The 16,727-nt window shown below is 31.9% G+C and overlaps 1 protein-coding gene across 1 annotated transcript; it reads right to left on the bottom strand.

The window, feature by feature from the left end:
* Positions 1-11,068: 11,068 nt before the first annotated feature.
* On the bottom strand, positions 11,069-14,329 carry LOC132642878 (transcription factor MYB16-like). The gene is made up of 3 exons (XM_060359891.1): positions 14,105-14,329; positions 13,159-13,288; positions 11,069-12,011 (listed from the first exon to the last, which is right to left on the bottom strand). Exons 1-3 carry the CDS (start codon positions 14,235-14,237, stop codon positions 11,246-11,248), a joined length of 1,029 nt encoding a protein of 342 aa, XP_060215874.1. The 5' UTR covers positions 14,238-14,329; the 3' UTR covers positions 11,069-11,245.
* Positions 14,330-16,727: the final 2,398 nt, after the last annotated feature.

Genomic DNA, 16,727 nt, shown 5'->3' with positions numbered 1-16,727 from the left:
CGATTCTCCGACGAGGTCAACTTAAATACGATTTCCCCAATATTCTTAACCTTGTTTGTTTTTGGAACTTTGGAGCTCAGGGATTGCTTTATTCTACAAATGGCCATAATCTCAATATTAATTTGGTCACTCGAAATTGTCAGGGTTTGGCTCAATCGATGAGCAGTTGTGAGAGATTTGAGGTTGGGGATTATGTGGTTAAAAAGCAAATCGGGGCAGTGTCTTTCTCAACGGTGTGGAAAGCGTGCCACCGAGTCGATAACAAAGAAGTGGTGATCAAGGAGATTGTTACTGTTCGACTTAATAGTAAACTGAAAGAGAGCCTCAAATCCGGTGGATTTCGGAGTTGGAAGGAGGTGGAGAAGATTTATGGTCGGTTTTCTGGCGGTAATTTTTTAGTTCCCCGAGGAATACATTGTTTATACATAATTATACAAAGGATATATATTATTTATACATTATATATAATATATAAGAATGTATATGAGAATGTATATGTAATGTATAATAGTGTATACGGATGTATATGTAAAGTTACAAAAAAAATTGAGCAAGTTACAAATAGCTATACAGAACATATACATTTTTTATACACTGCAATTTGAATTGGTTTCATGTTTATACATGATTATACAAAGTATACACATAATATATAAGAGTATACGTAATGTTTATATATAGCTATACAGAACATATACATTATCTATTCAATGGTGATGCAGTAGTGGGTTAGAATGATACAGTGGGCTAGATTGACTGCAAACTAGATGTGTGAGCGATATATATGGGTTATTTCCACTTGTTTAAATTCGGAAAACAAATTGATGGTTCTGCGCAAAATTTGTTCACCTGAACTTCATGCGAAAATGCCTGAAGTGTAGCCAAATATACATCCCAACCTCATGCCAATATGAAGTTCGGCCTTGTCAAGGTCACAACGTCAATAAAACATGTCTGAATTAATTAGGTCTTGCCAAAGGGCAATTTCAGTAAAAAAAATGTATTGAGTTGGCCTTGGCTAGCCATTATATATTTGAAGTCTTACCAAGGCCATAACTTTAGTAAAAGGCCTTGTCGAGTTCACAACTTCAGTAAAAAAAATGTCTGAAGTTATTTTGGAAGTAGATAAATTTGCAATTCTTTTTTAACTTCGAGTACAAATTAAATGGCGGCACCAAAAATGCTGTTTGTGCACTTCGCCCTGTTGAATTCCCCTGTCCCACAAAAAAAGGAAGCAAATTACGAACGTTAGCCAGTTTTCACATTGTTATTTAAATTATATCCAATTTTTTAAAATTATTTAACATATAGCCAATTTAACAAACTTCATATAAAAGCATCCTCCGTCCGTTGTTTTTCTCCTTCTTCTTTAAAAGCTTTCAATCGGTGTTGGACTATTGGTTAACAAAAAATTCATGGCATTCAGTGCTATGCAACCATCATATGCGATGCTCTTTTTGTTCTCAATATAGTATTACAAATCTCCATAAATTTTTACTTTTAATTTGAATTAATTCGGGCTGAAAATGAATATATTAAACTAGGATACCATGGATGAATGAATTAAGTTCAAATAAGAGTCATAAGTTTTGGAATGTCAAACCAAACTTCAGAGAATGTCTGAAGTTTAGGCTTTGACAAGCTATGTCTAAAGTATGTAGCATCAAAAGTAATTCTTTTCGATTTCAGTCCACTAAATCTGAAGTTGATTATGAAGTTTCTAAACTTGCGAAAATTTATATTCTTCGGTGGCTTAAAAAGTCGGTCCTCCAAATCGGCTACCTCTGTAGTCTGTACTTGCCCAAGCAAAGTAGGAACTTTTACACCACAAGTAGCCACAACAAAACATAACTCCTAGTCTCTATTTTTCATAAATGTTAAGAGTATGCAACACACATAACTATTATATAATCTGTTTATAATAAATGCATATACACTATACACCGATTATGCACTTATTATAAAACTTGTCATGCACTGAGTATATGCCATGTGTTTTCATTTAACTGGTCACTTGCCACGTCATTGCTCCACGTATCCATTCCGTTAGTGATAAGGGTAAATTTATCAAGTATCCTAACGGCGAGGGCAAATTTGATCCCAAACTTTAACGGAGGGCAAATTTGACCCTTTTTCCTTTTCAAAAAGAAAAAAGAAACTTGCTAGAGGAGAAAGACCTTCCGGCCAGGGGGTTCGGAACCAAAATGACTTAATAAAAAACCAAGTGAACCAAAATATCCCAACAAAAAAAAAAAAGTTACAAAAACTACCTTTAGCGCAGTAAACTACTGCGCTAAAGCATTTCACGGAGACGGAGCCGCTAACTGCTTTAGCGCAGTATTTTGCTGCGCTAAAGTTTTTTTTTTTTTTTTTGTATAGCGCAGTATTTTACTGCGCTATAGTGAAAACTACAAAAAAAAAAATCGGTAAAACTTTTTTTTTTTTTTTTGGCAACACTTAGTGTGTTTTTTCATACTTTGGCTAATGATTAATCGTGTGTCAAGACTCCGAAACGTCAATATTTTATCTAAAACCTGATATTTTTTCTGCGTACAATAATGTAAGCTCAATACATCAAGGATACGTAAACGTTCGGATCGTCATTTTAGGGGTTGAAAAGGTGCCCGAAGTACGTTTTGTTTGAAAAAACTTAGTGTTTGACTGTAAGGTTATTTTAGTCAACTTTATATGTCGAGAAAATTAGTCAGCTTTATTTTCAAAAATTGAAACCAAAGAAGTGAAATTGACATTCATAGCTACATTACCCCGGGATTTTTACGTTGAAATCTATTGCGTATCATCATATTATAAGTAAATAAAACTGAAAATTTCACGCCAATTTGGGGAAAAATTGAAATTGAATGGGATAAAAGGTGTTTTTTTAAAAATCCGCTCGACGTCCGCATAGATCTCAAAAAAATACGCAAGTTAAAAAAAACGCGTAAAACGGACGTCCGAGCACAAAGTTATGACCATCTAAAGTTTGACCACTTTACAACTAGTTTTTCTCCCTATATTTTTTAGAATTATATTTATATTCAAAATAAAGTTATGTCTTGATTAAAAAATAATACGCTTAAATCAAAAACCTTAAAAAATAAAACACTTAAACATAAAGTTTCCAAACAAAACTTAATTCGGGTACCTTTTCAACTCCTAAAACGACGATCTGAACGTTTACGTATCCTTGATGTATTGAGCCTACATTATAGTACGCAGAAAAAAATATCAGGTTTTATCTAAAATATTGACGTTTCGGAGTCTTGACACACAACTAACCGTTGGTCAAAGTATGAAAAAAACACTAAGTGTTGCAAAGAAAAGATTTATTAAAATAAGATGTTGCGATCTTTTTATGGAAAAAAAACACTAAGTGTTCCTTAAGTGTGTTATTTTTTAATGCGTAACTTTATTTCGAATATGTTGCAAAAACAAAAAAAAAAAAAACCGGACGTCCGAGCGCAAAAAACCGTGTATATTCGAAATAAAGTTACGCTTTAAAAAATAACACACTTAAATCTAAACCCCCAAAAAAAAAATTTAAGCTAATGACAACAAGTCTTCAAATAAAAATGGACGTCTATGTATATAGAACACTTAAACCTAAAGTTTACAAACAAAACTTACTTCGGGTACCTTTTCAACCCTTAAAATGACGATCCGAACGTTTACGTATCCTTGATGTATTGAGCCTACATTATTGTACGCAGAAAAAAATATCAGGTTCTATATAAAATATTGACGTTTCGGAGTCTTGACACACGACTAATCATTGATCAAAATATGGAAAAAACACTAAGTGTTGCAAAAAATAAAGTTGGCCAGTTTTTTTTTTGGTACTGTTTCTATAACGCAGTAAAATACTGCGTTATAGATTTTTTTTTTAACTGCTTCTATAACGCAGTAAAATACTGCCCTAAAGCAGTTAACGGCTCCGTCTCCGTGAACTGCTTTAGCGCAGTAAATTACTGCGCTAAAGATACTTTTGTCACTTTTTTTTTTGTTGGGATATTTGGGTTCAAAAGGTTTTTTTTGAGGTCATTTTGGTTCCGGACTCCCAGGAATGAGAGGTAATGAGCTAAACAGAGAACCAAAAAAGAATCTTTTATGTATCCGCTTAAATCATAATCTCGAATATTATTATCAGTTTCAATGCATTTATCAAATAATGCAATATTGCAAGAAAAAATTCCTTTCCAACAACATATAAATCATCATGCTTGCATATAGACATTATTTGAATCTCCCACAATTATTCTGATAATAAGAGTTTAACATAATTTGAAGAGGGAGTGAGTACATATTATTATACTTTTTTTTTTCTTCAAAATTTTGATAATTGATGTGAGTTTTAGTCAATTGTTTATTCGTTACTGCCCTTTCTTCCCTATGAATATGTCGATGGTAGTATTGGATTGCCATGACTCCATAAAACTTACACAGAGATATTCTGTGAACTCGTCAATAATCAATTTAAGAGAATTCACATTCAAGAAACTATTTTAGTATAATGGATACTAATAAAGTACTAATATACTAACAAGATTTTGTTAGGGAAATTTTCAATAATTCAATAAGATAGGCAGATGACTTAAAAGTTTTTTGTATTAATTAATCCTATAGTTTGGAGTGTAATGGGGGGCATCAACAAAAGCATTCTACATATTAGGCCAAATTGATATTTATCGGTTGTGATGAAAATATCTAAAAACATTACCACAATAGATAAATATCACCAATCTTCCCGTTACAATAATTTATATATTGTCGGTGCTTTATTAAATTCTACTTTAAGTACAGGGCTGAGAGCCTGAGGGGGACTTTATTAAATTCTACTTTAAGTACGTGGTATTTATTTAAGAGACCCCACATAAATCTACAGAAAGCGAAGTCTTTAGTATCGTCATTTTTCTCTAGATTTTACGAAGATCTAAGTTGATGTGCATTACTCTCTCTCTCTCTCTCTCTTTTATTTTTTGGCCTCTTTGTTTCAAGCGGGAGCTGATAGAGTTTAATGGTAATTAACTTCGATCTACTAACAATAGTTTTATACTAGCTGGTCATGTGAAAAATGACAACTTATACCTGCACAAATTATTATGAGACCCCTATTTATAGTTGTAGGATGGAGGAGTTGTGCTAAGACCAGACTTCTTTCAGCCAATCAGATTTAAGCTGACACATCGATATTTGATTGGTCGGAACATGTCACTTATACACGTGGCGCATCTTAATTGCCTTTGATTTGAATAAGCATGCTGCATCATTTTGACACGTGGCATGACGCTATAGGCTCCTTTACTTGACTTGGCGCGCCACGTCATTTGATACGTGGCACCAATTTGGGCCTCTTGAATAAGATGACATCTTGGACTTGACAAAGTGGGCTCATCATTTGTAGCCCAATTAAATGGACTAGCCCAACGAAATTGGACCATTACTTAAATTCATATTTATTGGATTTAAATAATTAACCCAACTTTATTAGCCCACAATTTATTTATTCGGACTAATATATCTTGAATGTAATCTGAATTTCTTTTGAATTAAATATTACTAAAATTTCTTTACCTACAACTCCCTCTGTTTCAATTTATGTGAATCTATTTGACTGGGAATAAAATTTAAGAAACAAAAGAAGATTTTTAAACTTGTAGTGTTAAATGAGTCACATATATTTTGTATGATTATAAATTATTGTATAAAGATGAATTGTTTTGAAATATAGAAAGACTCATTATTTTTTGGCACAGACTAATAAGGAAATAGCTAGCTATGTTCATATTAATTGAAACCGATGGAGTATATACTTTAGTATAATGCAGAAGTACGTACTCGGTCTTCAATTGTTTTCATAACAACCATACTACTATTTTAAGAATTTACAAATAATTAGTTTTATACTTAAGTGAAAAAATGAACTATAATTCTCAAGTAAAAAAGAGAACAAGTGAAATACTTTACACTATAATGATTAATTGTTAGAATTTAAGAATATGCAAGAATGCTTATTACAGTATATAGCTATAATTAATATACTCATGGTGCAGCAGTACTATGTCCTACTGTCCTTACAGGCGTGTAAGTGTTGCACAATTGATCAAGCGTCGAAATAAGCTTATCTTCAGAAGTAATAATTAAAAGTATTTTTTAAGAAAAATATTTTTGAAGAATAGCAGTTTATATTTTGTTGAATCATTTGCGAAGCACTTTCATTAGTAATATTATTTGCCCAATATTTTCAAAATGTGTTTTTATGTGTCAAATTACGAAGAAGAAAAAACTTACTAGCAGCTTTAATTTGGCAATTTGGTTAACAGACTACTATTAATTTTCAAAAAGCGCTTTTCCATTTATTTTTTAAAAAAGCGCCTTTCCATCGATTTCTACTTAAAAGCTGAAAATTGTCTTTGCTACTCTCACACTTATAATTTTGCACTAATTGGCATTGTTTTCTTAATTTTCCGTAGTTCGTACTTACCTCAATTACTAGATCAGTATAGTAATTAAGTAGTAGAAGATTAAAGAAGCCTGTAATTGGAAAATAAAATATCATTCTGAATAGATCACCGCTCCCAAAACTTAGATTACCAAAAGTGGTAAAGAGTGAATAAATTTTCTTTTCAATTTGTAAGTGGCCATAATATCATTTACTTCGGAAAGGAAACTTCGTGAAATTAAGACAGGAAATAGAGTTCATATATTATAATTAATACAAATATGATGAGTGGTTATACTTTCTAAACTATCTTAAATTTACAAAGATGTAAGCATCTTATTCTTCTCTTAACAAACATCGATTCAGATGCTTGAAAGCTTAATCTTGAATTTGATGGACTTTGGTTTTGATTTGATAAGAGCTCGATCAATTCATGTTGGGTTTAAGTGTTGCAGTGAATGGGAAATGAAATTTGAATAAAGTTAATTTTGATAAGTGAACTTTGTCCCTCGTTAGTGGAGACAACCAAAACTCGTGTACTTATATATAGAAGCACATGTTTTAGCTCAAAAAGAGTTGAGAAGAAAATATCCCCTCGCGCCGTCCTTGTTGCTCGGCTTGGCTTCGGTTTCCGTCAAATGACTTGATTGATAATTTTTTTGGATCAAATACTTTTATTAATTTTGATTATTCAATTATTAATAAGTTTCCAAATCTGATCATTTTCCTCTTAATCATCAAGTTTGCCGTACTGCTGCACCGATGATTTTAATTTGTTCTATCCTGCGAGGATATATTTCATAACCTTGCATACATTGAGGGAATAATTTTGTTAATCATCAGAGTTTGATGTACTGGTACACTGGTCAATTTAATTCATTATATCCTAGAAGGATATATTCCATAACCTCAACTATATTAAGGGAAATAATTTCCTTAAGGACACACTATAATTAATTTATTTTCCACTCTTTCTGAATTCTGTTTCAGATTACTTATTGAATCAGACTGATAAAAACTCATATGTCTACCGTTATGTCATGAGAAATTTTATTTAGTCAGTCACATAACCAACACTACTTATGTGAGGCTACTTTACTACTTGACAAGTGGACACTTGCTTGTTTTAAGCATAAACAAGAAGGGCAATGATAATCTTTTCCCTAATTAAAATGCTTAGCTAAAAAAAAGAAGAAAAAAACTTAAAATATCTTCAAAATCAACGATTAGAGAATGGTGTGCGTATATATATATATATAATGGAGGAATGAACTTCTCTGATTAATTAGTGTGAAAATTTCAGAATTTTGATCTTATAAAAGGCTATTGGTCTTTTTCTTTTCTAAAAAAAAAATAGATTTATAATTAAGGACACAAGATCATGAATCAGATAAATAGATTTAACTGTAATGGCTTTAAATATTTATAATTGAATATTGCAATATTTAGAGAAATAATTTATTTTAGATCTTCAATAACAAAAAATATATTACGAATAGCAATGGTTTTGGAAAACTACAACTAAAAAATTTGGTAACGCCAGTTTTGTTACCATTCTCTATTTGCAGAGTTTAGAGATATTTTCATTTTTTTTAAATTTCATTTTTTTTTCCTAGCTAGGCAATTAATTAATTAAGGAAAATGTGGACTTTAATGATATTGTCTTTTTTTGTTTATGCTTAAACCAAGCAGGTGTACACTTGTCAAGTAGTAAAGTAGTCTCACACAAGTAGCGTTTGTTATGTGACTCGCAAAATAAAATTTCGCTTATGTCATTCAAATCTTTTACTATCACTTGGGTTTGATCTCAGACCGTGATAAAACTTGACAATAATTTGAAAGAGAAGAAAACTTAATTATAAATTATACAGAAAAGGGCCAAAAATACTCTTAACGTATGGGAAATGTCTCATGAATACCCTCTATCACCTGTTAGTCTAAAAATACTCCAACCTATTTTTTTTTGGCTCCCCTTAAACTAACACTTCAAACTTGATGACCTTTTTCAATTTAAAAATGTCACGTGACTTATTATGATTGGACACCTATATTATTTTAATTTTAAAAGTATACCACCCACTTTTATACCCGAACCCGCTGACCCGACCCATTTTGTTAAAACTAAACCCACACTCCATTATTAGATCTTTCCTGAATAGCCTCTAAGGGCGAAATCATCATTTCATGCATAATCTCACTTCCCCGCAATACTTAAACTTATCCTTTAATGGTCTAGAGGGTCAGGTTCCTCTAACTGGGACATTCTCAAATTAATGTAAGTGCTGTAATTTTCCGGAATCCAAAAAATGTGTTGCGCAATAAAAGAAGCCTGTATTTGCACTTAAGTTCATCTTGGCCATTGTCTTTGGCTCTTTATTTGTAGTCCTTGTCTTATTTGTTGCGTTGTATTATCAGAAAGAAGTTCAAAAAAACAACCAGATGATACGTCCCCGTCTGAGCACTTCTCCGCAATGCAACTGGTGAGTTTTCTTCTGAAAATGGTTGGCTCTGATGGAAAGATCGTTGCTGTTAAAGTCATCACAGCATGCTCGGGTTCTGATTACCAGGGAAACGAGTCTAACGATTTAGTTTAACAAAAATGGGTCGGGTCAGTGGGTTCGGTGTAATAGTGTGTGATTATACTTTTTAAATTATAAAATAATATATGCGGTGCGGAGAATCATAATAAAGCCACATAGCTTTTTTTAAATTGAAAAAAGTCATTAAGCTTGAGGGATAGTTTTAAGCAAAAGAAAATAGGTTAGAGATATTTTCAGATTAACAGATGGATGGAGAATATTCATGAATCATTTCCCACGCGGGTCTTTTTGGACCTTTCCTAAATTATATCCGCAGTTTGAGTACTTAATTTTGTTGGTCTTTTGGATAAAGTCCGACTCCGTAGGTCAATAACCTCAATAAGGAGTTAAAGGACCACAACTATACTTATGCACATTGCTATATTGTACATACTACTCCATCCGTCCCATATATGTTAATTTGTCCCGTTTCGCTTTTCGAAAGTCAAGTTGACTAATTTTAGGAGCTTAGATTAGGTCAATTCAATATTTTTAAATTATAATTTAAATATTTAAAAACTACATGAAAATTACTAGAAGTTGCAATTCTTCTCATATTAATATGATCAAAAAAATACATCTCAAAATCTTGATCAAAATTTATACAGTTTGACTTTAAAATGGAAAGTTGACAAATAATATGGGACAGAGCGAGTATATCGTGCTTTCTTTTGTATTCTACATTATCCAATAATTAAATCATTTAAACTCCAAACTTAGGTAGATGGAATCTCGTTAAAGTATGTTAATCGTTACCAATTAAAAACTTGATTATTAATGTTCTGTTCAAGGCAAATTAAACATCTAATAGGGGCAATATTGACCTAAGAAAACAAAAAATGCTACTCTCTTGTTTCAATTTATGTGGCAACATTACTATTTAAAATTTGAGGAGTCAAACAAAAACATAATTACATGTCCGAATTTAGGCAAAATACATAAATTGGCACCTAAAGTATCACCAAAAAGTCACTTTCACACCTTAACTATACTGGTGACCTATTTCCCCCTTCAACTACTTAAAAGTGAATTTATTTAACCTTTCTCACACCCCGACCCAAGAGTGTATATTTCAACTTTTGTTAGCGCGATGGAGCTCATTTTATGTGCATTAAACTAAAAAAAAATGCAAAAATAATTAAACACCCATTAATAACTCCTAACGGTAAAAAAAAAAATCACCCACCACCATTAAAAACCCATACCCGTCTCTACCTGAAGAAACCCTAAATCAATTGGAACCCCAAATTTTTGAAGAATAAGCCCCAATTGTAAGCTCTAGCTACATTTTAGTGAATTCAAGGTAACTTAATTCGATTTTATTTCTAAAAAATCACCCATTATTTTTCTTTTCTTGAACTGCCTAAATCACTTGAATTTTTCTGCTAATTTGTTTCAGTTGTATGAAATCTTCGACTTATTTAGCTTTGTTTGGTTGTTTTTTTAGCAATGGAGACGATGAAATACGTGGATTGTAGTAGATTCTCCTCCAAATATTTTGACTTTCAACTATTAAATAACTAACACTTCGATTTTAGGTGTGTAAGATGAAGATGAAGACAAAAACACTATGAAATCAAACAACATTGAGACTTAGATTCGAGTTTTAGGCAAGAATTTTAGGTTTTGGAGGTGGAATCGTTTAATTCATGGCTGGTAAGGTTTTTTACGGGTGGGTGAAATAATGTGGGTTGGGTGAAATGTAATGGGTTTTTGGGTAAAAATATGGGGCTGATTAGTTTTAGGAATAATTGGTATAATTAGCACGGTAATTAAGTCATTAAACACGTGGCATCTTTAGAGGGCGAGTGCCACATACGCACCTGATTAAACTTGGGTCGGGGTGTGGGAAGGGTTAAATAAATTCACTTTTAAGTAGTTGAAGGGGAAAATAGATCACCAGTATAGTTAAGGTGTGAAAATGACTTTTTGGTTATACTTTAGGTGCCAATTTCTGTATTTTCCCCTGAATTTACGTACATTAATTTGTCCATTGTACTGTGAACTTTGCCACATACAAAGAAGCAGAGGGAACATTAGAAAAATTGAAAAAGTAAGGATACACGATTTAAATTTTAATCAAATCATTTCATAACTAAACTTCACGCTAATAAGGAGCTAGCGTTACAAATCCTGCTAATACATCTAAAGTGCTACCATAGTCATACAACAAAAACTAAAGTCAAAGAAGTACAATTTTCTATAGCTAGTAGAACAACATGAGCACTCACAATACTGGAGAACCAATAGGTGAATTGGCCAAATAATTAGGGAAATTGTTCCAATTAAACTTGTTATCTTCAAAATCCCCAGAGCCGCTTCCCATAAAATTATCCAATTGTCCAGTAGAATAATTTGCTGAATTTTGTGTATATTCCGGAAATAGCCCTGAAAACTCCTGCATGAAACTTGGAAGTTCTGTTTGGAGATCCTCTTTCTGTGAGAAAGGGTCTTCAAAACATGAGTTGATTGTAGGCAAAGGAAGATTTTCATCAACTTTCACAGTAGTTGATACATTGTTCATGACCAAATTCCCCGTTGATGGTATCAATGATTCGAGGTTTTTGTCCTTCGGACTGTTACTAGCAGAGCCATCAAGGAGAATGGTACTAATGTCATTTGATGTTGGTAATTTTGTGCTAGCCCTTTGCCATGCTTTTAATACGTCAAGACAAGGGAATTGATAATAAGGTCGAGGAATTTGGTACTTGTGAGTTTTATTGTTATTGAAGAGGATTTTAGAGTCTTTTGACCTACGAACAAGCCTACCTTCTGCTTCGAGTCGAGCACTTTCCCATTCAGCCATGTGACTAAGGTTTGCAACATATTTTGATTGAGTAGTTGAAGAGGCACCATTGTTATCTGTGATTTTTGGCTTATGAGTCATTGGATCAATGCCCATTTTGGTTAATTTTTTCTTCAAACGTGAGTTCCAGTAGTTTTTTATTTCGTTATCTGTTCTGCTTGGCAAATAAGTTGCTATTGCTGACCATCTGATCAATGACAAAAAGGAACAAATTAAACCCTGTCAATTTAATATAATGTTGCAATAATCACACATGAAAAACGCTACATGAAAAATGAAATTATCGTGTAATTCACTATAAAATAAATAGGAATTAGTCACGGACAACTTCTATAGCTAAACAATAAAAATTGCTGCTAATTCTATTTACACATATTATTAAAAAATTATGTTAGTTACGGGCTATTTAGCAGGTTAGCGAACAATTTCCTAAATTTGTTTATTGATTAGGAAAATATCGAACGTGACTTGGAACGTTAATAAAACGTCCAACCATTCGTATCTATACATTTATGACTAAATAGTACTATAATTGTATGCTTGTATGTATGTATAGAGAGAGGGAGGAAGAGTAGTAAATCGATGGTACTAATATCTTTTTTGCCGAGTGGTACTCCTATGTGAGAGATACAAAAGTCAGTTTCTATTAATGGGGTTACATGGTCCTCCATGAAAAAAGAATTAATAATAATGACATAATAATTGATGATGATTATTATGATTACAATGACGAAGTTGTTGAAGATATATGTAATTAAGTAATAATAAAAGTGTACTTTCTTAATGAATTAAGATACTTTACTCAACATGATATTAGAGCAAAGAGATGTTCGGGATGCAAATCTCATTGCCACTTGTCATCAGAAAAGGAATTTTCCACTTATTTGACAAAAAAATTATTAGATGTGAACACGAGGAGGTGTGTTGAAAATATGTTTAAGTAATAAAAGTGGGATTTTGTAATTGTTTTAACTTTTCGATGGTGGTCACATAATTTAACCAAAATTACTGAGTCTTAAACTTCATATATCATGGTTTACTACCTGTACTACCACTTTTTTTCTGGCAATATTATATGGCAAAAAAGCTGTCTGCATGGATAATCAATGGTGATTCTAATCGAATGTGCACACTGCTATATTAGGGAACTATTAATCATAGACAGTATCATAGGTAGCATTAAGCCTATTCGTTGCATACTAGTAAAAGAGAAGAAAACAGTGACTCTGAGAAAGAATGTGACAGAAATAAAAGGTAACTAACAATTTATCATCATTTGCTGTCTTTTTTTGGTTACTGCTACTACTACTGTCCTTCATTAATGTGATATATACCTGTTACCAAGAAGAGCATGAAGCTGAATGATGGTTCTTTCTTCTTGTAAGCTGAACTTTCCTCTCTTAATATCAGGCCTTAGATAGTTTATCCATCTAAGCCTACAACTCTTCCCACATCTCTGCAGACCTAAAAAAGGAAGAAGAAAAAAGAGATCAAAATCATGATGGCAAATACTAAATATATATATATAAGTAAATAAAAAAGTATTTTTTAAATATTTAAACTTTTAAATTAAATGATCATACAATTCAACAAGAGTATATGAGCCACATTAAAGATCATGGGTCAAGTCCCAGAGTCACTCTGGTCGATTTCAAAAAATTATATTGTCTATATATATATATATATATATATATATAAGTAAATAAAAAAGTATTTTAAAAATATTTAAACTTTTAAATTAAATGATCATACAATTCAACAAGAGTATCTGAGCCACGTTAAAGATCATGGGTCAGAGTCACTCATTTTCATCAAATACTATCACATGCTTGCAGGAGCCAAGGGTGGTCGATTTCAAAAAATTATATTGTGTATATAGAAAATTATACTCCACTGTATACATAGTTCAAAAATAACTTCTTACACACATACATTAAATTTTGAGCGCTCTGGTTGGAGCCTGGAGGTATTACCTAAAATTGGTACTAAATTCAAGACTATATATAATCAAGATAACTTATTGCATATATACGGTGGATCGGTTATCTTGATTAGAGTCCTGGTTTTAATCACATGATTATAATTTCGGGATAGCCTGGTTTCTAACCAAAAGGCCCCTTAGTAAAATTCCTTACTCTGTCACTAGGTGATTGACCCATGAAAAAGAATCAGTACCACACTCAAATAATTAAAAGGGTTTACGATATAATATGTGGTCACACAATTTAATAAGCAATAACTAGCTTAAATCTTATAAGTGTTGCAACCAAATAATATTACCAGCTTTGGCAGGCAAAGCACGCCAGCTACCACAACCATGTTCCTCAATGCAAGACAAGAGTTTCTGGTCTTCTTCAGGTGTCCATGGCCCTTTCTTCAAACCCTCCTTATCACAACACTTGGACCTTCCCATTTTAAAATTACCTTAATAGCAAGAAAAAAATCAAGAAAAGTTTGTTATTTGTATCTTTCTTTTTGTGGAAATGAGAGACGGTATATGGAAAGGCCTAGTTGGAAGTATATATAGAGGCACCAAATGAAGAACTAATAATTTGTGTGATCGGAGAGTTAGCTGGGATGTAAAATTAATGTTAAAGGGGGTACAAATTCCTAACGCGTAGTAATCATAGCAGCACTTATGTCAAGCTTTAATTACAATGTTGGAATTTCAGGCAGGTGCTGGAGAAAATACTATTGAACTACCAAATTCTCTACTTCGCGGCCCATTAATGAAAATCATCTCCACTGTTCAACAAATGCTATATCTATACTTTTTTTTTTTTTGTCTCTCTTTTAATTATGTACCAAGATGAGCTTTTAGATTACTCGATATAAGCATCGGACCATCTGTAATGGTGTGGTGCATATATTACTACTTAAGGGCCTCTGTTTAATGTCTTTTGAGGTTTGAGCTACTAGTCAACTCTTTTAACTACGCACAAGTCATTAAAAATAAAGGGAAACTCGAGGGAAAAAGCATTAAAGGGTCGAGTGAAATTGTAACTAACCTGTGCTACTGCAGGTTGATGTTGACTATATTATCGATGGATAAAACTTAAAGCCAAGGAAGTTATTAAAAGCATATTTTTCATCATACAAAATATGCCACTAGCAAATTAAATACCACAATATTTGGAAGAGTTGTATTTACATTATTTGTACATTAATATTCAAGTTGATTAAAGTGATGCTTATCTTGTATACTATTATTGAAGAAAGGCACCAACGTAAAGATTGAATTGCTTACACCTTAAGTTTATATAGTACATACTATTTAAAAACATAGTGGAGGAGCATATGAAGAAATGAGTTCTTGCCCAATCTAATGATTCAATATCTTCAAAAAGAGAAAGAATACATTACTAGTTGTCCACTTGTCCTCTTTACTCAATAAAAAGGAAGTTATTTAAATACACTATAGAAGAAGTAATCCAAATACAGTAAACCCCGGAAAATTTCCACAAATTTCTCCTTTCTCATATATGTTGTGAACAACATGTTCCCCTTTCATAAATTTGCATGTCGGGTATCCGGCTGACTTATTATACAACCAAAGATGAGATGTACATTTATTTAAGAATCATAAATAGGACTTCGAACGTACTCTGACGACAACGTGGGGGATATCTCAGCTAATTTTGAAAAACTTTACAATGGATGAGGAAATATTTTATTATAATTATATTGTGGGCTCTATCACTTTATGCTCTTCCTCGTCTTACTTTCTTCTTCCACGTTTTTTGTCATTTCTCTTTCCTCTTTTTTCTCATTTTCTTTTTTTGCATCAATTTTAAAATCAATTCTATTATACGTAGATCAAATTTTTTTAAAGATATTTTTCCGTTTTATTATTTATCTTTTCCATTTTTTCTATAAAAAAATCAGTTAAACTCCGTAAAAGTTTAAAAGAAAATAATTGGCACTCCAAAAAAAAATTAATGCAAAAACTGATAAGCAAAAATGAATGTAGGATGCTTTTAAAAGTAAAATCACCTTAGAAAATTTATTGGAATTCTTTTTTTCCTTTTTCTTTTGGTATATATTGTTCAAAGTTGCTACATTCTGTACCCGAGAAATTCAAAGTTTTAACTGTCATCAAAGTACACCCTGAATTTAGTGGTGTGCAAAAATCGGCTTAACCGTTAAATTGAACCCAAAAAAAAAAGTTATTGGTTTAGAAATCTATTTAGTTAATGATTTTTTAAGTTCTAAGTTCACTCGATTTCAAATTTTAAGTTCATAAAACTTCGAACTTAAAAAATCATTAACCAAATAGATTGCTAAACCAATAACTTTTTTTTGAATCAGTTTATCGGTTAAACCGATTTTTGCACACCACTAAATTCAGGGACTACTTTGATGACACTTAAAACTTTAAATTTTTCGGGTACAGAATATAGCTTCATATTTGGCTATCAGTTTTTACATTAATTTTTTTTTTGAGTGCCAATTATTTTCTTTTAAACTTGTACGAAGTTTAACTGCTTTTTTAAGAAAAAATGAAAAAGTAAATAATAAAAAGGAAGAATATCTTAAAAAAATTGATCTGCATATAATAGAATTGATTTTAAATTTGATGCAAAAAAAGAAAATGAGAAAAAAGAGGAAAAAGAAATGACAAAAAACGTGAAAGAAGAAAGCAAGAGGAGGAAGAGCATAAAGTGATGGGACCCACAATATAATTATAATAAAATATTTCCTCACCTACCATGTCATATTTATGTCTCACTCATTGTAAAGTTTTTTGTTGTATATTGCAAAGTATACTGACAGTTATTATTAACCAATATGTCATGCTCTCCTCACAAATACTACTCACTAGTCACTAGTAAATTTATCCGCGCTTCGCGCGGTTATGAAAGATATCAATAAATTTTAAAAAACTAATATTTTTATAGATTTA

This window comes from Lycium barbarum, chromosome 5 (genome assembly GCF_019175385.1).
Source record: "Lycium barbarum isolate Lr01 chromosome 5, ASM1917538v2, whole genome shotgun sequence".
NCBI lineage: Eukaryota > Viridiplantae > Streptophyta > Magnoliopsida > Solanales > Solanaceae > Lycium > Lycium barbarum.
Note: the sequence above shows the minus strand (reverse complement) of the source record. Positions and strands in the feature narration are given on the sequence as shown.